General features: G+C 41.2%; 1 protein-coding gene across 3 annotated transcripts in view; it reads right to left on the bottom strand.

The window, feature by feature from the left end:
- Window positions 1–22,730, bottom strand: part of KDM4B (lysine demethylase 4B) — a 92,210-nt gene that overhangs the window by 50,007 nt on the left and 19,473 nt on the right. For all 3 annotated transcript variants that reach the window (XM_086627574.1, XM_086627575.1, XM_086627573.1), the window contains exons 6-7: window positions 6,238–6,287; window positions 2,942–3,045 (exon numbers count right to left, since the gene is read on the bottom strand). In XM_086627574.1, coding sequence (XP_086483700.1) covers window positions 2,942–3,045; window positions 6,238–6,287 — 154 coding nt within the window. The remainder of the gene's footprint in view (window positions 1–2,941; window positions 3,046–6,237; window positions 6,288–22,730) is intronic.

Raw genomic sequence — 22,730 nt, 5'->3', positions numbered from 1 at the left:
ACAAACTGCCACTCATGGAGAAAGCCCTAAATTTACTGACTTCTGCAAGCTCTTGAGGAATAAATGGAGAAATCAATAGGAGATTACAGAAATACACATTTTTAATTATTAAAAAGCCCTAGTATTGATCTGTTTCTTTTTTTCCAGAAGTAAATACCATTATAGAGATTTATAAAAGCGTGCCTATTCACTTCATTGAAACCTGCCAGGAATTTAGATGAAGGGATCCTATCTCTGTTTCTAAAGAAAAATAGCACATGTTCTCTGCTTCTGAATAACAGTGATCCTCCTTCAAAAGCTGCTATTTCAGGACAGGAGCTATTCAGATATAGGCTGCTCAGGCTAAAGAGATCTCCTCCTCCTTTTTACATTTAAAAACACCCTTCCAGTGAGTGTCATAGAGAAGAAAGAAGCTCTCATAAAAAACACACTCCCTCCATACTCTGTAAATCAGGATTAGGAATTATATTTAAGTATATGTTAATAATCCCCCTTCCTTTAAAAAAGAAAGTTTGGTTTTGACTGTAATACTGGCCTCTGTGTGTACACCAGTCTCTTCTATTTATTTAAAAAAAAAAAACAACAGGGAGACAAAATCAGATTCTCAGCATTAAGATTTCTACATATACTGAGTATGAAGGAGACACCAGACATCAATCTACAAAAAAACCTTCAAGTCACAAATCAAAAGATTGATAGTGGGAAGCCCAGCTAAGCAGGTAAAGGCTTTTTACCAAGCAATAAAGTAGAGACTCCCATATTTGTATCCCATCCCAATCATCATCCAGCTCAGTGAAGCTGACTTGGGATAAGCTTGGATGGAAAGTTTTCCTCTACCACCTTTTTACAAATCCTTTTGCTTCTCTTGCTTGGTTATTGATCAGAAATCACTTAGTATCTAATCACTGGTCACTGCCACTTTCCTCGGATAGATGGAACAGCAAACACACCACAATGTGTTATTCTAGCAAAAACATGCCCACCTACAACGTTCAAACGTTTGATGTCCTGCAAGAATCTCCTCCACTTTCTGACCTCCAGCAGACCCAAGAGCGCTGCCCCAGCGTGCTGCTCGAATGAAAGGGCAGAAATCAATTCCCAGTTCCTATTCTCCTCCGTTCTGCAGGACAACTGCACGTCACTGGAGGATCGCGTGGCAAACTTCACTTGGAACAGCTAGTGTGCACCAACAGCCACTTTTTAAATTATTATTTTCAGCTTCTTCTTTAGGCAGTGCATGCTTTTTTTAAGCTCTGTTCAGCCAGAACAACATCATAAGGAAAACACCACAAGAAGCAGCAAGACACAGTGTTCAGCTGATAATGAAGCAGAAAGAAGCATAAGAAAAAATTCCTCAAACTTTACAGTTTAGGCCAATGAATAAAGATAAGGTCAGACAGATTTTTCAGGAGCTTACACTACCTACAGATTCCATACTCTTTTCTGAATATGGCCAGGATAGAGAAGATCTTCTGTCCTTTACCAAAAGTCATTTCTCAGAGGGGCATCTATGCATTAAACCGAGACGCCTCCCACACTCCAATCCATACATGCACTTTCCTGAAATTTGTAAAGTTAAAATCCTTACCAAAAAATTCGGGTCCTACAATTAGATACTTTCATTGTTGTTTTCAACCATGTGTAGCAGGTACCGGTGTTTACACACTTGAGAATTAGGTTCCACAGACAGAATTACAAGACAAACGGTTTGTTGCTCTCTGTGAACAATTTAATACCAACCATCACGCGCAACGCAGGCCGAGCTCAGCCACTGACGTTGAACCATAAGCACCGCACCGCTTCCTGCAAGTCTCCCCTGCACTGACAGCAAACTCATCTGACAAGCCAGATGATCACACTTCAAATTTCATTCATCACAGCCTTCCACTAGGAAAAATGAAACAGTCTCTGGAGCAGTAAATTGAACTAATTCATAGATTTTATGCTATAAAAGAGCCAAGATCTTATACTTCCATCTCAAAGAATCACCAGGCTCATCAAATAGGTGCTACACCTTGTCTCAGACGGACTAACTCTAACAAAAACATGCTTCAAAAAAAAAAAAATAGAAGTCAGAACTTGAGAGTTCTTACTTAGGAAAAAGATGGTCATAATATCCACAGATGATGATGCAAAGGGGATGGGGAAGGATGAAATCAGTTGAACTAGGCATTCTTTGACGCTTTCAAAAAATGTTAAGTCCTTGTACCTGGACTGGAGGTACGGTCCCAGTACCTCTAGCTCAATTCCTTTTCCCAGATCCAAAGGCTGTCCTTGGCTGTCCTGGCAGGACAGGCTCTGCGTGCCAGTAACACACAGCAGCAGTAGCTGTTTGACTGATTCTGCACAGATGCTAAATCCGTGGTAAGCACGCTCGGCTGAGGAGATTTACTTCTTGCCACAAGACTTTAAGAATAAGCATATTAAAACGATCACACCAAATAAACATGACCCCTCATTTCAAGTAAGAGGACTTAAGAGATTCATGGATCCTTACTGGCTTAGCGCAGAACAAACGCTTACACAACACAGAACCAGCACGTCCAACTCCAGTTTTTGGTTCATACTGGATCCAGGAGAAACAAAGTCCGTGTTCAAGAATTACCAATGAGTTATGCTGCCTATTGATAAGCCACAGCATCTGTATTACGGTTTGCTCCTCTCTACCTGGAGAGGCTCCCTAATTGACAAAGCTAGTTCTACTGAAAGCTTTTATGAAGACAAGCACTTCACTAAAGTGTCTCAGCCAAACCTCAAATCCTCATTTACAGGCAGCCACCTGGTTTAAACCGATAGGATACATTTAGCATAATAATGCGTTTAGAAATTAAGCAAATGGCTCCCCGGTGGCTTGCAATGAATTGCTTCCCTAGAAGAGGGGTGCTGTGCTTTGACCACCTCAACTACTTGCTGGTGTCTTCAACGCAGCCCTTGTACGTACCCGGTCAAAAGGGATGCCATACTTCTTCAAGATGGAGGGCGAAATGAGGGTCATCTTGTGACGGAGGAAAGCATCACATCCCTGAGAGCTTCCTGGAAAAAATCCTGTAGAGACATTAAAAAGAGGAGTATCACTACAGGAATACTATATCCCATCATTATTTAAGCAGAGACAAGCTGACAAAACGAAGATCTGCCCCAATAGTTTATACAGATCAAAACAATAGGCGTATCACCGAAGATGTCCGTAATTAGCACATCCCTCACTGTTTAAAACACCACATACAATTTTGCGACAAAAACTCACATGTTGAGGCACGTAGGTCTAAATGCCATTCAAGTTGAGAGTTAGCATCTAAGTTTTCTGTGTCTGGGAACAAGCATCTTGGCCAAAATCTCAGTAAAACTCCAGCAAATGAGGAAACGGAACCTCTTTATCTCAAGTTTTGGCTAGTACCCTAAACCCTGAGCTACCCTTTTTCTGAATACAGACAAGGAAAAAGTGACAAGCATGCACCATCTGCTCTAAACACCACTGTGTCCTTTTTATACCTTCTCTGATGGGCAGCTGTATTATTCCTAGGAAAGTAATGCAACTCCTAAGATTCCAGACCCATCCGCCCTACATACCACCCCCTAAAGGAAAAAAAAAATAAGCATGTAGTTGTTAATATTCAGTCAAAAGAAAGGAAGGAAACAGAACACATCCATCCCAAGGCAGCAGAAGGAAGGACACCCATTCCCTGGCCACGGTGGTCATAGTAAGTCTGGCAGAGACAGTATGATCTGACTCAGACAGCATCTCAGCACCACGGAGTGTTAAGTTCTACCATAGCTACAAGATCCACACTGAGCTATTAAAACAAATCACAAAATACCAAAATTGTGGTAAAAAGAATAAACTCCTTGATGTCAGCACTTCACTTCCAGAAACGTCAGCTACATCAGCGTAACACCATTTTCTTCAAGACCACGTGTTTCATTCCAAGTGGGTGATTCAATAACAAATTATGTGTTTATAGGGATTAAAACACATCACCATTTAGGAAAATAAATAACCCAAGCCCTGGAAACAAAACTAATTGATGAGACATAATGGAAGGGGTTTCAGAAAGTGAAAAGGATTACTGGATTCCAGGTTTTCTTATATTTTTGTACTAAAAGCATTTCAATTAAAATTATGACTGTCTGCTACCCAGTCTGTCGTCCCTCTCTGCAGTTCCTCTTTTTAATGCACAGTTTAAGTGGCTCTCATTAAAGCTACTAATAAAGAAGCACATTTTAAGTGATTAGCACCAATAACATGGCAACACATTAACATTCTCTCCATGGGCTCCATAGCTCTCCCAGTGAGCCCATTTACAGCTCAGCTATTCATTTTCCATATTAATTGCACACTCATTTCTCCATAGTAAACTTCTCCATAGTACAGACCACTGACACGCAGGACAGGGAGAACACCCAAGCAGTAACACTATTTCATTGTAGTTTTAAAACATTACCTGTCCCAACTTCCAAAAGGTACTAAGCAACAGAAAACTAAAATCAAGGCAAGGTCATGGACAACTCGCTTCTGGTTTATACAGTCTCAACCATTGGTGTGTCCCAAAAATTGATCATCAGTACAATAGATAGTTACAAAAGGCACGTAACTTGTTGGTATTACTTACATCTGACTTTGGTGTGGTATTTCAGATTCTCCAGAACACAGCCCATCTCAATTTACTGACTTTTTAATAGATGAAAAAGTAACTTTTATAAAACCTGGCAAACGACTAAACTGAACTATAGCTTTGAAACGCAACGTTTCTGAGCAGCAGTTTTCAATATTATTTGTATTTAGGGATCATGGCTCTTAGTGCACAGGAAAACAATCCTACCATGCCCTGGGACATTTATACCCATTTATTCTACATTTATCGTAAACAACCTGTTGCTCCCTTCAACACCTTCCCCTTTTTTATTCAAGTATGAAACAGCCAATAGAACATCAGACTGTCAACCAGAAATGTCTTTACTAGGAATTTGCCTATTTTCTGGAAAAACAGAATCAGAACTTCTTTTATTTTGCATCAGGATACAATCTTCCAGATTTTCCTGCTTGCTTCTGCTGCACTGACTTCAACAACAGACTTACATCATTAAAGTATGCCTCACTGAAGATGAAACACACAGATTTTGAGTTAATTATTCTGGGACAGGAGCTTTTTTTAGCTGGGCAGTGCCTACAACATTTGCAAGTGAATGAAAATAGCAACAAAAACCAAACACAACATCAACAAATTAAAAAATATATACTTCTGCAGTCAGACATCTTCTCTGAAGCTTCCAGCAATACCAACTGGAAATCAGCAGAAATGCCAAGGACAGGACGCTCAAGTCTGCGCTCGCTGCTCGTGCTGAGGACGACCTTGGCAGGTAGTCAGGCAAGAACTCACACACGAGGCTTTCAGCAGCTGAGGCTGGCACTTTATAAGGCCAAAAATTTACAGACAGCCTGGTGAGAGGTGGAAGTTTATCACAGCTCGAGCTAACCTTGCTATTTTTTTTTTCCTTCTAAATTTTCCTTTTTTTTTTTTTTTCCTTCCTTCCCCCTTTTTTTTTTTAAGATAGTCTTTATTGTACTGAAAAGATAAAGGAGGATGAGGCTGGAATAAAAGGAAAGTGAGCAAATACAGTGTGCATCATTATAGAGCCAAGCGAGGACTCCACTAGTTGCTGAATTTGTAAGCTTTTTCCTTCTTAAGACTGAAAGTAATCAGTGCTAATACTGTGTATGTAACGTTCATAGTGTAGGGAGAAAGAATCGTTCCTACCACCCTTTTTTCCTGCAGAAGGTGTGTATGGGGGTGTCACCAAGACCCCCCCGGGCTGCACTCCACACAGCTGGAGCAACAGTTCTCACCTCACTGTGACAAACTCCTCATGACACACAGAAACGCACGAGGAGTCTCTTACTAAACCCCCTTCCCAGACATGGAAGTGGTTGGTTTCAATGCCTCAAAATTCAAGCTTTTTTCCATCTATTTTAGTTAGGGTCACGGTGTGTCAGAAGACAGAGGCTTTGAGAAAACAGTTGCACTAGTAGGAAAGCTCACTGACAAAAAAGTTTTCTGACTCTGAAGCTATTATACCAGCGCAGGTTCATCAAGAAGCTCTTGGAAGAATAAATTACAACAGCCAATTCTTTATCAATCTGTTTCAAAATCAAGGGTAGGATTCTCCCCTGGGACGCTTCGGTTTTCACTGAGAACACCCCTGTGTGTTTTTCCAAACACAGGAGGAAGCAAAGCTTACCTTTCGCCAGGCGTTCCAACCTCTTGCCGTGCTCTGGAGGTATGGCATACCTAGGAGAAAGTAAAGAGAGAGGAAAAAATAGTCATAACACAACCTAAAAATAGTGAACGAAAAAGAATGCTAGAAACAAGTGTGGTAATAACTTTTAGCACAGCACACTTCCAATTAACATCTGGAAATCTATTTCTAAGTCTGGAAGGTATCAGTAACACATAATTACAATACATGGAAGAAAGCCAGTATTTTAATAATAGTCCTTAGACATGTTATATGATGTGTGTTATTTTCCTGCAATTTTTTTTAAACAGCATTCACAGGACTTCACAACGTGGAAGGAGAACCAAGACAGCGAAGTGATGATACAGCACTGGAAAAAACAGAAATAAATCAGTATAGGGAACATCAGGATGTTTTCTGCAGGAAAGATACCAGCAAAATAAAACCATGAGACCGTGCTAAAGATTAACACACAAAAAATTTCAGATGGGCTGAGAAAATGTGAAGGAGAGTCTGTGTATATTGGCATATCTACAGTAAATCCAGACAAACTCTTTCAAAGAAAACTCTGTGCAAATACTTTTCCTTCTTTTTTTTTTCCAAAAAAGTAAATATTCTTCACAATGGCTGAAGCAGTCAATCCTTGTGTCTATGCTGGATTCTATTGTCTGATGTCAACTAACAGAATTAAACTACTTGATAATTTTCTTGATGAGGTAAATGAAAAAGAGGAGTTTTTTGATAAAAACAGCATTAAAAGGTATAGGAAACAACTTCTAGACTTTCTTTAAAGAGAGTTTTGCATGATTAGGGATAAAAAGAGTGCAAAAGAATTTGACTGAAAATTTTTTCCCCCTACAAGCGCAAAGTATTGAACAAATTCTGGAGAAACAATTAACTGCTCAAAGTCACACACAAGCCTAATTGAGACATTCTCCTGTAATCACCAGAAAACTGCTGCAGAGTTCTACTCCTACAACAGTTTTGCTGTGCACAAGGAGAACACACAACACAAAAAGGTTACAGAAAAACGAAGATCGTCGATCTCTGCTGCTCCCACCGAGCTCTTCGGCGTGTGCCACCACCGCTGACCGCTGCGCACGTGCCCAGCTCGCTTCGGGACATCAGGGACAAGAAATTCCTGTTTTCTTACAGGCAATTTGGACACTCCAATGTGCTTTAGTGCAACAAAAACATTAGAAACACCTTGAAAAAATTGCAAAAAAGCTTCTAATAGTTGCAGAAACAGTCCTGTGCGATGACTATTTACAAAAATCAGGGGAGTTTCAAACGGATGCTTTTCTTCCCCAAAAGCTGTCAGCTACCTTACTGCTCTGAAGTCATACTACCTCAGTACTCACAGAAATAAAAATCAGGTGACGAAGATTTTACACGCTCAGGTTGTAATGAGGTAACCAAGCACCACGACACAGTTAAACATGTTTAACATGATGACACACTTCGTAACGCCAATGGAATTTTGTAAATTTTTGTTTATGTACTACACTAAATTAAATGTGGTTCTCATTTTTTGTACTGGCAAATTTTGAAAATTTACATTTGTAAGAATGACATTTATTACCAGCTATAACTTCTGTTCAATATGAATAATAAAAAATGCATTATTTTTGTTATTTCCAATAAAGATGTCAAAACCATCGTGTCTCATTATAACAAGCTGAAAACAGGATATTGTAGCAGGCAACTGCGTGATCTTAACACCAGGGACACAGTATTGCTCTACTTATGATAGGATCTCTCAAAATACACCTGATTTTAGAGGACTTTCAGCCAGCCCCTTTGCTCAGGTTCTCAATTTTCAAGTCTAAAGTTTATCTACAACATAAGGAGAAACAGATATAAGTCATATCCATATTGCCTTTGTACAAAATCAAAATTTACCTATTGTGGTCTGGCAGGTTAGAAAGGATAACAGAGGAAAGAAATCATACATAGGATGCCTCAAGATTTAGACTTTAAGCTGATTTAAATTGACAGCTTTTTTCTTAAAAAAAAAAAAAAAAAAAAGCAAAACACTATGTAGCACCTAATCTTGTAAAATAATAAATATCGCAATGGACTCCCAAGATTCTCTGACCAAAGTTTGACAGTGCCTTAAATTGCATAATTATCAAACAATTCAATTTCATTTGTCTGGGACAAAGCTAGAAGCTTTTATTTTACAAAGACCATTCATCACTTACATAAATGTGATAAAACTAATCCCGATCCAAAGCTTCTTTGTGGGATTAATGTCCCTTAAAACAGGGAAATGAGACATTCCATTCCTTCTGGGAAAAATGCTGAAGGATTGGGAAAGAACTAATTTATGGCTACACGGCGGCCGATGATTAATGTAATATCCCCAGTCTACAATGCAACCTCCACTTAATTAGTGGCTGTAATTGGGAGTTGTAAAGATAAGATTAATTGAATCTTGAGGATGTTAAAAGTTTAATACATTGGAACATGGTTATTGTGTTATCTGAAACTGCAGACTGCAAAAAGCCAAGCTGAGCTTTAGAGAACAGTCCATGGAGAGATAAAGAAAAAGGACTTGCTTGGATAGAAACCAGCAAGAGAGGAGGAATTTCCAGCTTATAAAAAAGAACTATATGTAATAATATACAAATCAGAATACCCTACCACAGAGCAGCCTCTTGGTAATAGCTGCCTCCAATTTTAGAAATTAACTTCGCCGTTTGGGCCAGTCTTTTAGGAAGTGGAGCCTATACATCGTTACACGTTTATTCTTAGGAATTCACAAAATAAACTGCAGAAGGGAATTAAAAGTAGGTCAAATTCCACTTTAAGTTACACTCCCAAATCTGACTGATTTACATAAAGATAGGCAATAAAGAACGAATTTGGGCTGCTATTTAGAAGCGGTAAGAGAAACAGAAGGCTTCAGCAAGCATCGCACAGATTGAGGCAGCGAGTTCAATCCAGACATAAAATGATTGATTACAAGGTGGAATAACAATGGAGGCGACATGGAAGGATTAGAAATAGCTGCAATCAAAGGTGTACTGTTATTGAGCATATAAACATCCGAAGGGCTGGCTTTTGTGTACGACCTTATGGTACCATCCTCCTGCCTCCACTGTGAAAAACAGCCAGGCACTTGTTGGGGACAAAAATCTCTGGCGGAGGGAACCGACAAAATACTGTCGTTCCACACGATTTGTTACCACCCCTCTTGCACCCACGGGCCAGGGCTCAGATCGGTGGCGAAGTATCTTTAATTCCAGAGACAACTGACATGATTATGCAGAGTAAAGCATATCAGATAATTTCCCTTCCTATATGCATGACTTGTTACACGTTAAGACTTATTTTTCTTTTACCAAATAGTATGGTTCTTTCCCCTTAACACCTCAGCCCAAATACTAAATGTAGTAGGTTTCCCCTAGAAAAATGCCAAAACCAAAAAGCACTCTATGAAAATCTTAAATCAAAATGCATGAAAAACTGATTCCTTTCTCTGTCCCGTTGAGATCACAGCACAAATGCATTCCAGAAAGACAAGAGAAAAAGAAAAAACAAAACAACCCAGTACAAACAAAACGTCATTTTTACATCAATTGGTCAAAATAGATCACAGCATCCACTAAAGATCTTGAACTGGGCTGTGTTGAGACCATCAGACTGAGAACAGCTTAATGCTTCACCCGTTGACAGAAGCAGTTCGTGACATCCCTCTGCCTGGGGAAGCCCGAATTAGGCGCGGAGCAGGAGTGACTTTGGTCCAGCCTCAAGAAGATGCTTCCTTTTAACCATGGCAAAGACAGAGCAAGGATTTTCCACTGCCCCGAACAACCTAAACTAAAGAGAAGTGATGGTGCCAGCATAAATAGTTTAACAGCCCTTCTTAAGAATAATCTTTTTATAGACCACTTCTGCTTCAGAGAAAACATCTGCAACAGCCAACAGAAAACACAGCAGTGCCAAAAACACTGACCTTGAGCTGCTGCTTCAAGTGCAGAATCGGTCTCTCCTGGTTCAACTTGGTTCCCCAGTAAAAGTCGAAATCTATGTAAACAGTGCTAAACCAGCAACTGTTTTCAGACACACCAAACTTCCAAGAAACTGGGCTTGCAAAGAAACCAAGAGACTAATGCCTTAAGTACGAACTTCCGAGGGTCAGCCTTGCTGTGGCTGACTGAGACAAAGGGCCAAGCTTAACCCAAAACCTGCCACTCAGCAATTTGCCGGATTACAGCATGAATAATGTCCTGCTGCTTTGCCAGGGAACACAAGATTTACAGAATGGAGGGGAAAAAATAAATAAATCTCAAGACAAAAAAAGTTATAGCTATATGACTCAACTGTCATCTTACCCTGAAGTCAACAATCTGAAAGTAATATACTGATCTTTTTAAATTACCTTTTTCTACCAAAAGAAGAGCAAGTCCCTGAGACGGATTAAGTATCACTTCTACAAAATACAGAACTTACTGTTCTACCTGAAAGACTTCCAGCTTCCAAACGTGTTTCAAGAAACCCAATTCCAGGATTTCTGATCTCTGCTTCCGTGTAGTTTTCTGAGCTCTTGAGCATCCTTCAAAACTGATTCTGATTGTAATCGCCAGACATCAGGGTCATGGGGCTAGAAGGTACTTGCCTCAAAGCTACAAATATGTTAGATAATAATTTCCCTACACTGGTAGTTTGCTTTTGTTAACATAAGTTAAACTGGACACTCCTCTTTTTTATCCTTAACACAAAAGAAAAGATCCTTCCATAAAGGATGTCATTAATAGTGTAATTTTCTTGGTGTTTTGTTTATTCCCCTGGAATGGCTTGATGGATGCGGATAATTATCAGACTATAAAAGCCAGCAAATGTGCTATTTTCTATCACTCTAAATCATCAAACAAATAAAGTGTGAAACAGCATTTTTGAATACAATTTTCCCCTCTAATGGCTTAGAATTATTATCAGGAACAATGAAAATAAATAAGCAAATGTCTTGTGAGTTAAGAATTAAATGAGTGTGTCTATAAAAGAGCAGACAGACCATCCTGGGATACAAGGACCAGCTTAGAAGCTATTAAGAGGTGACATAACAAGGAATTCACTACAAAAGCAACACTTTCCAGCATCAGGTGCTCTTCACGGACTTTTCCAGCTCAGATTCTGTCCTCACGCTGCCTCTTCAAAGGGTGCAATTCAATTTTGTCTTCTTCTTGGCCACTGAAAGTTATTAAAAACTTTACCAACAACAAAGGCAATCCTCAGCCTGCTCGCACCCTCTCCACTGGTTTCTCTCCACTTAAGAAGAGCTGTTCTCACCTGAAGCTATCACTAGCTTTGGCAGAGGACCCGACCATCCTGTCCCTTAGTTCAACCTCCCCCAAAAGCTTCCAAGACCTTTTCTTGCTACAGTTGTCGCACACGGAGCGAGTTTTTGATAGTTACACCACCTCGCCTCCCCACCTCATTACACGTCAGCCTCTCCTCGCACCAACACAGAGCAATTATGCAGTGATTAGATTACTAAACCTCTACTAGAGACTGGGCACCATGGGCAGGAGGCTCCACCACAAGGCTTCGGAAATGTCACTTCGGTCCGACTCACGCGAGAAGGTAAGAAAGTTAATTTCACAGTGTCTGCACAAGGTCTGCCCAAGCAGGCCCCACGCAGTCCAACACGCTGTAATTACTGAAATAAGGAGCAAAAAGAGAACGGCACATTTAAAACGCTTAAGACCACGTGTCAAGCTGGGGGTTAGTTATCTGTCTTCAAGGCAGATTTAGCTGTGCCAAGAATACTGACCCTTTGAAGATTCAAATGCCAGCCTACTCTCAGCCATGACAGGCAGAATGAAAAGCTGTTATTTCAATCTCTGTAAGACAAAGCGTGGCCATAAATGCATCATCTGAACCCTGACCTTCAACATCTTTAGCCCCTAAGACAGCAGCAATGCCTCCAAAGAAAACCCCTCAGTCCATCAAGAATATTTATCACCCAACAGAAGCCATTAAGAACCATCACTACATACAGGGCAGTCCCTTACTGGCAAAGTTCGCATCCTGCTTCTAAGGACTACTTTTTCCACAAGGTAAAACACTTCTAACACTACATCTCCTAGCAGTGTCAAAGTAAAGCTCAGAGCAACAAAAGTTGTTTTTTCCACACTACTTTTAAGCTGTTTTGCAGCCTGTATGAAAAAAAAAAAAAGGCATTTCAACAAGAACAGATTGCTCCTTCATCGACAACACTATCATCTCCCTCCCCTTCATGGTCATCTCTTCTCCTCACCTTTACTTTCCTACATGTTTAACCTCCCTCCATCCCTCTTTCCCTCCTGGTTTGTTAAAAGACAGAAATCAACTCCCTTTCCTCTTCTCCTCATCAATATCCGAGGTTACCCCACAGTGAATTTGCTGTAAGCATCCAACTTCCCTTCCAGATCGCTGTTTGTAAGGAAAATCTCCAGCCTCCCTCATTTATCCCCTTCTGTTGTGGCTCCTCTACATCAAGAACGCAAACACGTGCGCTGGAGATAAGATCGCACATGGATCAGAGAGCTCCTTGTTCCTAGGAAGGAACCTTTATCGAGTGTCTGCAGTTTTATCTTTAATGGATCATTTTACAGGACAATAGATGATGGAATTCAGTATCTTTAACCAGCAGTGTCAATGATTTCAAATAATGACATTTTTATTGAAATACACATAGGGAGAAAGATAAACACAGAGGCTGGGGAGTATCTGCTCAAAAAGCCATAATAAGGAGTAAATAGGTAATGACAGAACAAGATTACAACCACCCAAACACACCAAATCAACCTGTCTTCTACAGCTCGGAGAAAAATGAGCTCTGCAGACAGCTGCTCAAATACAATCCTTTGGGAATCAGCACAGGAAGAAAATCGGGACAAAATCTGCTCAGAAAGGGCCTGAGTAATCGTAAGTGTTCTCAGCACTTACACCATGCAGCCTGTTTCAGATCTCTTTTCCATGCACAAAGCTGCCTAATTATCAACCCCGCTGCCAAGCACAGGATGGAGAAATGGGGAGCAATTCTGCTGCTAACGGAACAGCAAGCAAGATGAGAAACTTCCTCCTGCCCTTAAGAAACTCAAGTCTGTGCGACTGCGAACCCTCAATTAGTTTTCCAGTAACGAGGGGCAGAGTATCTCTGGTCACTCCGGAGGTGGGATCGAATCCTTATGGATTGACTGTTGGAAGATTAGAGTTGAACCTAACTTGTGCCGATCACGAACTGCCAGAAGGCTCTTTAACCCTTAAATTGCCATAAGCTCGACATAGTATTACAGAGCACTAGTTTCAAGAAGTGACATTAGGCAGCAGCTTTTAAAAATTATGATTTTAAAGCAATACGGATTTTCAAGAAGAACACCAGATCTCGTAACCACAAGATTCCACAAGACAACTGAGCAATTGGTTACTTTCACATTGTTTCACTAACCAAGAACTCAATGACTACAAAAGGGAGGTTCTTCCAGAACTCAAATGCAATTTTTAAATACTACTTTAAAGCAGAGAGTTTTAATATGAACAACCATCTGCTCTTGGAAAGACCATCAATGTACCAGTCCAGTAAGCTTCACAGCAACAAATGCCAGGCACAAAGCACAAAATTACAAATCACATTGGAGTGACTCTCCTTCCACACGTACAAAATAAACCCACAGTCTGCTTCTGCATGCACTGAGCGAGCAGTATGAAGGGGTATTTTACTAAGAAAAGGTGTTTTGGGAAAAACATTATGAAATCATTTATTCATTCAGTTTGGCCAAGAAGATAATTAGTATACAATTCAACAGAGATGAATGACTACAATATTCATCCCCTTGCCATTCTTCATTATTTGTTTGGAAGAACCTGTTCACATCAGACTTATTTCCCAAAAGTGGCAATCAGATTATTAATTACCCATTGCTTTTTGTAGTGGATATTGTACAAATATAAAGAAAAGCAAAGATTATTCTTCAAAGACCTTACATTCTAAAAAAAAACATTAATGAAACTCAAGAAATATGGAGAAAAAAGGCAACCAGGGGAGGTCACAGACGTTCTTATCTTGTACCAATCAGCCTGTGAGAGCTGTCTCCTTTACTGGGCACTGGCACACGTACGCTCCTGCTCACTGCTCTTGGAAAAAAACACTGATAATTGCCTACAGCAGAATAAAAGAAATCTGCTCACTACTAAGGAAAGATATCTCTGGATTAGGAAACCCCTTGTGCTACAGGTGCAATGCCTATAGTACACATTCTTTTCTTTTTTGAGGGGAAAAAAACATTCCAAAGGTTTAAGGCTCCTCATCCATCAAGCTGCTTTGTTTCAAACTACAGCTACTACTTTGAAGCTCGGCCTATGCTCTTGTCAGCATCAAAGCCAGAAGCGTTACAGCTGAGATTTGATAAAGATCAGTGACACAGTTTGTAAAGTTTCTTTTATTTCTTCTACTTGATCTCCTTTGTCACGTTGATTGGCCAGTTAGAAACGAAGGGATAGAAGCCCAGCACATACCCTGCTTAGAACATTAACTAGTTAACAATTGCACAGCACTCAGACCAGCAGAGTGCTATTTAAGCACTGTCATTACTATAGGCTTCTGGTATTTTAAACCACACTTGTACTGCACTTGGCATCACCCAACGTCAATTTTCTCTGCTGAGTAAAGAAAAAATCCCCGCTGACTTCTGCCAACGTGTTAACAAAATGTGAATAAAGACAAAGCTCCGCAGTCCCACTGCTGGTTCCTTCTGGTCTTTCCAACCCCAGCTTTCAGCGCTCCGCCACGCCAGAATTTGCAAGCTCATTCTCCCACAGGGCCCGAGTCAGATCAGGCTGAAAGAGTCACGCGAAGCACAGAAGCACATCTCCCTCCCATCTTGTCTCAGCAGCAGAGTGCACTGCTCAAAAGCCTCACTTATTAAAACCAATCTGTGATCCTGTCAGACTTCCACAGATCTTCATTTCCAATCAGGCCTGAGCTTTGAGCAGACACTTTCGAAACGCAAGAATGAGTTGCAGCAAGAGCCTTCTTGGATCAAAGATGCGCTTCTCTCCATCCAGACTGGGACTACTGAGCTGTGATGAATTATTAGTGCTGGCGGAAACAGCAGCACACGCATTAAACACTGTGTCAGTGGAGCAGGAGCCCACTCGAAGACACTGCTGTGAAAACGAGGACGAGATCACAGATCAGCATTACCACCTTTCAAGATCGTTATGGAAGGAGATAAAGACGAATCACAGATTGGAAGGATCTCCACTTGGCTAGGGTAGGTACAACCCTTCCCAGATGAACCCCAACCTCTAAGAACTTACAATTTCAACCAACTAGCTAAACGGGCCCGGTAGAGATGGATGTAAAATGCACTGACTGAAAACTAAAATGGCAGCAAAGCACATACTAATTCTATGTCTTTTGCAATGGATTTAGACAAGAATAAGAAACAGAAAGAGAAGACGACTTTGGAGGGGGAAGTACATATACAGCACAGGGCTGAGTGAAAGGAGGAGGGAGACCAAATGGTACGAGCAGCCAGCTTGCTGGATGAGGGCATTTCATCCGTTCTCTTACAGAGCAACAGTCCCTCCTCGGACAAGTTCCATAGTTGATCCCATCAGTCCAAGAGCTTGGCATTTTCCCTCAAAGTTAGGCAAGGGTGAACGAAGAAAAGCAACATGTGAGTCCTACCTCCCCAGAATACTGTGCCTCCTCTGCATCAGAAAAGTTCTGTCTACAACAGCATAATAAACCACAACAAAAATCTAAGTCTATTAAAAAGAAAAATCTCCACTATTCCAGTCGCAGGCACCTGATTGGGAAGATAATCCACATAACACAAATCAGAGCTCATAACTCTTCATACAGTTTGGTTTGATGACTTAGCCACATTAAAACCACTCCAGTCGCCCAAGATTCAGTCTCCGTGCAATACAGCAATCCCTTGGATTTTTAAAGCAGACTATCAGCTAGCATCATTCCCTTTCGAATGAGATTTACACCGTCCTTCACCCACAGCACCACCTCCAGGACAAACAGCATCCCCAGACCTGCGGCGAGCCCGGACGAAGCCTTGTTTGAATATTAGTAGTATAGTGTGGTTTGTATTGATTAACTAATGACTGCGGTATATGAAGCCTGAAAGGCTGTATTAGTATCTCACGGCGGCACCGCGCTCATTTATCAGTGAATTACAGAGGGATGCAACTCTGCATCTCAATGGATCACTCCTTTCATGAATCGCAGAGTCAATCAACATGCACACCGATTCTCAATGCAGAATGTTCAAAAGCAGCTTTCACCTAACAGTTTTGGAAGAGGCAGGAGGGTGAAAAGCTGCTCTGTCTGGCCACACTTTATCTCACTTTCCTTTTATTTCTTTTAATGAATACCACTGTTCCTTCCTCTATCCCTTTTATCAACAGAAAAGGGTCTTGCTTTGCCAAATCTGCCTGAGAGCAAATGGTGTTGCAGTTAATCTATAAATCAACCATCACCATAAATTCTACTCTTTTCTCCATCCAAAACTGCAGAGCTGTAAAACAGATTACATGGGATAGCAAAGGCAGGAAGGGAATTTGTGAGCTGCAAGGAGCCCATCACGGCCAAATGGCCTTCCCCCGCCCCTCCTTTCTCCCCCACTCCACCCCAACAAGCCTATAAATCTCTACTGTCAGGAGTGGAACACAACCGCAAATACGCGCACACATTTAAGAGCAAGGCAACCTCACACGCTTCACGTGGAAGGTTGATGCAGACCTTGGGGACTGAGAGAGGAAAAGCTGCAGGATCTTCTTCTGAATTCCCCGAGACCAAGAAATAGGAAAAGTAAAATTCGGAAAAAAAAAAAATTCTCTGTATGGAACAAAATGGAAAGTCACGGTCTAACAAATTCAGAGTCTTCAGCTCCCTCAAGGGCAAAACACATATGTGATTCCAGCTAATCTAGCTTTAAGAAACTCACAGGATCTCCAGGGTGCAAGGGTTACTGAGATCCCAATAATCAAGACTTATAATCACATCTGATCAATTCAGCAATTCCACCGCCTTGTGCAACGGCCCCCTAAGGGAATGTAATAGTTAGAAGGCAATAAATGATGCGAGGGACAAATGCCCTTCCCCCCTGCTGCCACCCAATTCAGTATCAAACATTAAAGCCAGCTGCTTTAAACGAGATTACATCAAGCTAGCAACAAACGGCAACATATGTGAGAGGGTGTTAGAGCAGAGGGATGGTGCAGAACACCACACGGGGGAAACGGGGATAAGGACCCAGCATCCTGCGCTGAAAATGATGGAGAGAAACTGGAAGAGTTAAGCTCCATGACTGTATTAGGTCATTTTCTTTCCTCAAGATAGTTTTCCAGGGATTAAAATTTTCTGTCCTGGTGGGAGGACAGGAGAGTAGTTCTAAGACAGCTGCAATGTTCCCTAAGACAACAATGAAAAATAAAATCAGCAGTGAGAGCCTCAGCACTTGCATATCTGCAGCTGCTTTAGTAGATGCTTTTAGCCAAGAATACAGACGGCTCCTTTTACAACCTTCTCCCAGGGGAACAATCAAGTCTTGCTTTAAATCTCCCCATCATAACGCTGTTAGAAAGTGTGAGGTTTCTCTACCAATGGTGGGATCAGTATCAGATACTACAAATTTATTCACACGTAGATGTTACAAGTAGGTCCTCCCATGGACTTGTTTTCCTCCTCAATCCCTACAGACAGACTTACCCTACACAAGGAACCTTGCTAGCTGCCTGGAGAAAAGAAAGCAGAAATTCTAAGATACTTGACCCAACAAAGTTTTCAGGTAACTCTATGTACTTTCAGGTAAGGAGTCTTGAGACTTTTGTAAGACAGAATTCCAGAAGTGATTTTTAAACTATAATTGTATCTGTGACCAGTGCTTTCAACTAATCGTATTATTTTAAAGTTCCTTTGGTAATTTGTCCTTAATTCTGCATAAACTGCTGTTCTGGCATAAAGTGTACTCTGTGATATCAAAGTCAAACAGATTAGGCATGATCCACTTCCAGCGAGGGAATGTTTTGGAGAGGAGACCATATAACTTAAAAGCTAAAGCTGGCTCTCTGTTTTAATTAAAGGGGATTAAACATCCATCATGATAAGGAAACAGGGACATTTTATAAAATCAATTACCGTCCTCGGTGTCACTCTGATTTAACACCTGCAGCTTCTGGGAGAAAGAGTACAGTGTAACATCCCATTAGTACTTACAGAATATTAAATATTGTTGCTACAGAGCAAGATCAGTCACAAAATATGGGAGCAAAATAACCTTATTACCCAGTCAGGTGTTACAGTATTGACAAAACAAGATGGAGACATTACTGCCTCCTAAGCGTATCCATCAAATTCACATTATTGAGATTTAACGTTTCCTTCGGCACTTCCCTACCACAGGAAGCCCTCAAGGTAGGTGTTGCACATTTTTATAGAGATGAAACGAAGTGATGGGGGAGCATCTCAGTGTTTAAAAATATGCTTTTGAAATCGCAAGACACATACGTTCCTCAATAAAATGCCATAATAACCATGAAGTATTAGGCTTGGCATTCAGTTTTGTTGCTTCTGTGATTACAAAAATCAGTCTTCTGTTAGCATCGCTTGACAATATGCTCTATTTTAGGACTCAGCTTATGAATGCATAAGGTAATTATACATAATATGTATAATTGATACAGCAAAAACTCCTACCACGAGAGGTTTAACACAGGGCTGCAAAATGAAAGACATTCAAACTTTTGAAAAAACTGAAGACGGACTGTGAAAAGGTTGCAATTAAACTACTAATGGGAGAGGGACATTGTATTATAATTTGAGAAACAAGCAAACAAGAGACTCAATCTGGCAGCTCCCTGCCTGAGAAGCTTAACGTGAAGTTACACAACAGCTCCAAACTCCTGGTATGTCTGTTGGGAAGTGCCCACACCTTCCATACTGCCTCTTCAGTCTGTCTGACTGATTTTCCAGTTAAAAACAACAGTGTGACTGCAATGTAGACCAGAGGTGTGCTCCTGAGAAAGAGCACATCAGAAACGATGATCATTTTCGACACGAGGCAAGTACGCCCCAAAAAGAGGCAGTATGGATTTCTTGGCAGCAGCTCATTCTTCTTGGTACAACAAGACAGAATTTAAGAAATAAATGCATTACAATCTACAGGCAAAGATAAATCATTTCATGAGACTGGAAGCAGGAAAAAAGCTGTCTTCCTTTGCCCCCTTTCCTCTCCCTCGTCATGGGATGACCCTTTTCTGCTCAAGTACTTAGCGCTGAACAATTTTTTTAACCTGCAGCCCCAATGACATAACTCTGTGCAGACAACTCACATCACTGCAGCCTGTTCCACTCTGCTTACGGAAAAGAAACAGTACGGGAAAGTGCTGGCAGCAGGACTTCTCTGCAGTGACACAGACACACATTAATCAAGGAGTTGTATGACCAAGCAGATGCTCATTAGGTTGTACAAAGAAGCCATCTTCAGTTGTTGAACCACAAACATTTTTTTTAACTCTAATCCCAACAGTCCCCAAAGCACCGGTTTCATAAGATGTATAAATGATACGTACAAAATCTTACTTCAGTAACTATCCTCCCCAACCCATGAGACAGACTCCTTTCTCAGCTTATCTTCATCCACTGAGGTGGCTTCTCATGGTCTGAACACATCCAGACCTCTCCCACAAGGTACCTCGCCTCTTCCACAGCAAATAAAGACAGAGATTTCTTGTAGAACCCACTTGAACGAGGTCTGGGGTGCAACCTCAATGGGCTCAATTTCCTCCTCACCTTGCCTTCATGAGGAAACAGAGCTGGTAGCTTCTCACCACCCTACAAAGCAGGGCTTTGGTGGCACAGCCTGGATTAAAGTAGCCTAAGATAATTTATGAGAGACATGAAGAAAGAATTATGGTTTTTAAACAGACAATTTTGAAGCAGAATACTACCAGTATACAGAGTCCTTGGTTTCACTACATAAATATCTCTGACAGCCAAACAATAACTCTGCCTTTTATTTTAGAGCTCAACCCCAAACCGGTAGACTTCGTAACTCTCCGCACTCCTGCTATTCCCTGAGTTGCTTCTAAGATGATCACTGTCAGAGTCAAAGAGTCTATAAAAAGGATGAAGGAAGCTGGGAAATTTCCACAGAGGTGGTGCCAGAAAAACAGAACTAACATTTTAGCCATGTTTTGAGTGAAGCCAGGCTGCACCGCTGGAATGTCATCACTGAAGTCCAAGAGCTCCCCCAGCTGAGCTCTGGGATGACTGCAGTCAACACCAACGGACGGGCAGCTGCTCCAGTACCTGGAAAGTTCCAGTTTGCTCAAAGGGCTATTCAGATTTACCCCTCAGAAGCACACGCTTGTTCACAGAAGAGCTTGAGAACTCATTAACAGAAGCTGTCATGGTGAAGAGCAAGGGAGAAATGACTTGGGCGAGTGGCATGCTCTTGCCTTACGCTTACGGGAACAGCAGGGAGCCCTGCCAAACCAGCAGTGGCATCCTGCTACAATGCAGGCATTTTCATGGGACACACTGTCAACTGTATAAGAAAACTCAGTTAAACAGGAAAATGTTTTGCCCAAAACATGATCTGTCCTCGAAGTCCTCAATTTCCTCCAACTGTGTGAGGTTTATAGAACTAGTTACTATAAAAAAAAAAAAAAAATACAAACACGGAATGGCTGGATAAAAATCTTCCCCCCTCCTCTTTTTAAACGGGTTAAAGTACCTTTTTTTTTAAAAAAAAAAAAAGATAAACCAAAAAACAACCAGGTGCAGAGCATATTCCTGCTTGAATTTTAACCACCAACACTTGAGCTCCTTTACAAGAAGATTTTATGATTTCTCTTCTCAATTCCAATTACAAGCAGTAGTGACTGAACTCTAACAACTGAAACCCCTCTTAGGGGAATATCAGGTGTCCCCCACCATCTCTCCAAAATCCTCAGAAGATTAGACAGAAATAAAAGCTACCCAGAACTTCTAAGATCTGATATTTGCCAGATAAAATTTTTCATCTACAATTTCCAGTTCTTTCTAATTCTTACAAACATGCTACACAAAGGTGTTTCGCATTCGACGGTTTAGAGGTTTGTTTTGTTCATTTCTCTACTATGCAATATGTATTTCCCACAGAAACAACATCAAATATACATAAGGAAAAATCACTGTTTAGTAAAAATGAGGCAGCAGCTTCATACGACGAGTTTATCATCATTATGACACACACAGCATGTGGATATACACATATTGTGTCTGTAATACTCAAAAAAAAACCAACTGCCCAAACCCCCCCACCAAATCCAACCGAAAAAAAAAAAAAACCAAACAAACAACAGCATAAAGTTCCTAAGAGGCATGCAAAAAGAAAAACAATTTAGTTTTTTTAAATCTAAATACTGTAGGTTTTTTAAATCTACAAGCACTTCCTTTAGCATCTGTTCTCTAACTTTTGCTCACAATGTGACAGTTTGTGGAACAGCCACTATTTTCATGCTGTAACCAGCTTCTCTTTTCCAGGTAACCTGTTCCTATTCCTGCTTTTTGGAAGTGATAACCCTCTATTCTGGGCTCAGGACAAACAGCAAGCAGAAGACAGATAAGGCAGAACTGATAACACGCAGGCATGAACAGCCAGGACTGCACGACCCTAACGCAAACCTCGGGTCAGCTGCTCGTACAGCTCCTGGAGCAGCCAGACTCTTCTGTGCTGATGTGCTGAAACCACCACGCTAAAGACACTGGCTTTGCTGGTGGTCACCGGGCTGTACCGGCAAAGGCGAATCAGTGCTTCTGGTGTGCTGGTGGCACCACCTCCTGGAGATGAGGATGGCACAGAAATGGCTTTGTTGAACTGCTTCTGAAGATGAAGGTGTCCTGGTTTCGGCTGGGACAGAGTTAGTTTTTCTTTTTTGCACCTGGAATTGCTCCGTGTTTTGGGTTTAGCCTGGGATTCGCTAGAGAAGAATGCTGACAGCTCACTGATGTTTATAGTTGGTGCTGAGACCTCAAGGACTTATTCCTGCTTGCCCTGTTTTGGCCAGTATGCAGGAGCACAACAGGATAAGGGGGAGCATGGCCGGGACAAAGGGTCCACAACTCCCCTTATGATTTGAACTTAGATTTAGGACTGAGGGCCAAACTGGCCAATGGAGAATTCCATACCAGGCAACACCACGCCCAGTATAGAGACGAGGGCTGACCAGAAAGAAGGGCTTTTGCTTTTCTAGGAACTCTCTTGGGAGGGCTCCTTCTTTCGGACTCTCAGAGTGCTCTCGCGCTCTCATTCTCTTTCCAGGCCTCTTGCTCGCCCAGGACTGCAGTGTTGGGACTCAGTTGTTTAGGAATTGTTTACCAGGAGACAGGTGTTGGTCACTGAGAGGTGAGCACTGTGCACCATTTGTTTGTATATAATGTCAAATATATATATTCAGATACTATCATTATTACTTTTAATTTTATATTACTGTTATTACTA

This window comes from Tauraco erythrolophus, chromosome 28, assembly GCF_009769465.1.
Source record: "Tauraco erythrolophus isolate bTauEry1 chromosome 28, bTauEry1.pri, whole genome shotgun sequence".
NCBI classification, from domain to species: Eukaryota; Metazoa; Chordata; class Aves; order Musophagiformes; family Musophagidae; genus Tauraco; species Tauraco erythrolophus.
Note: the sequence above shows the minus strand (reverse complement) of the source record. Positions and strands in the feature narration are given on the sequence as shown.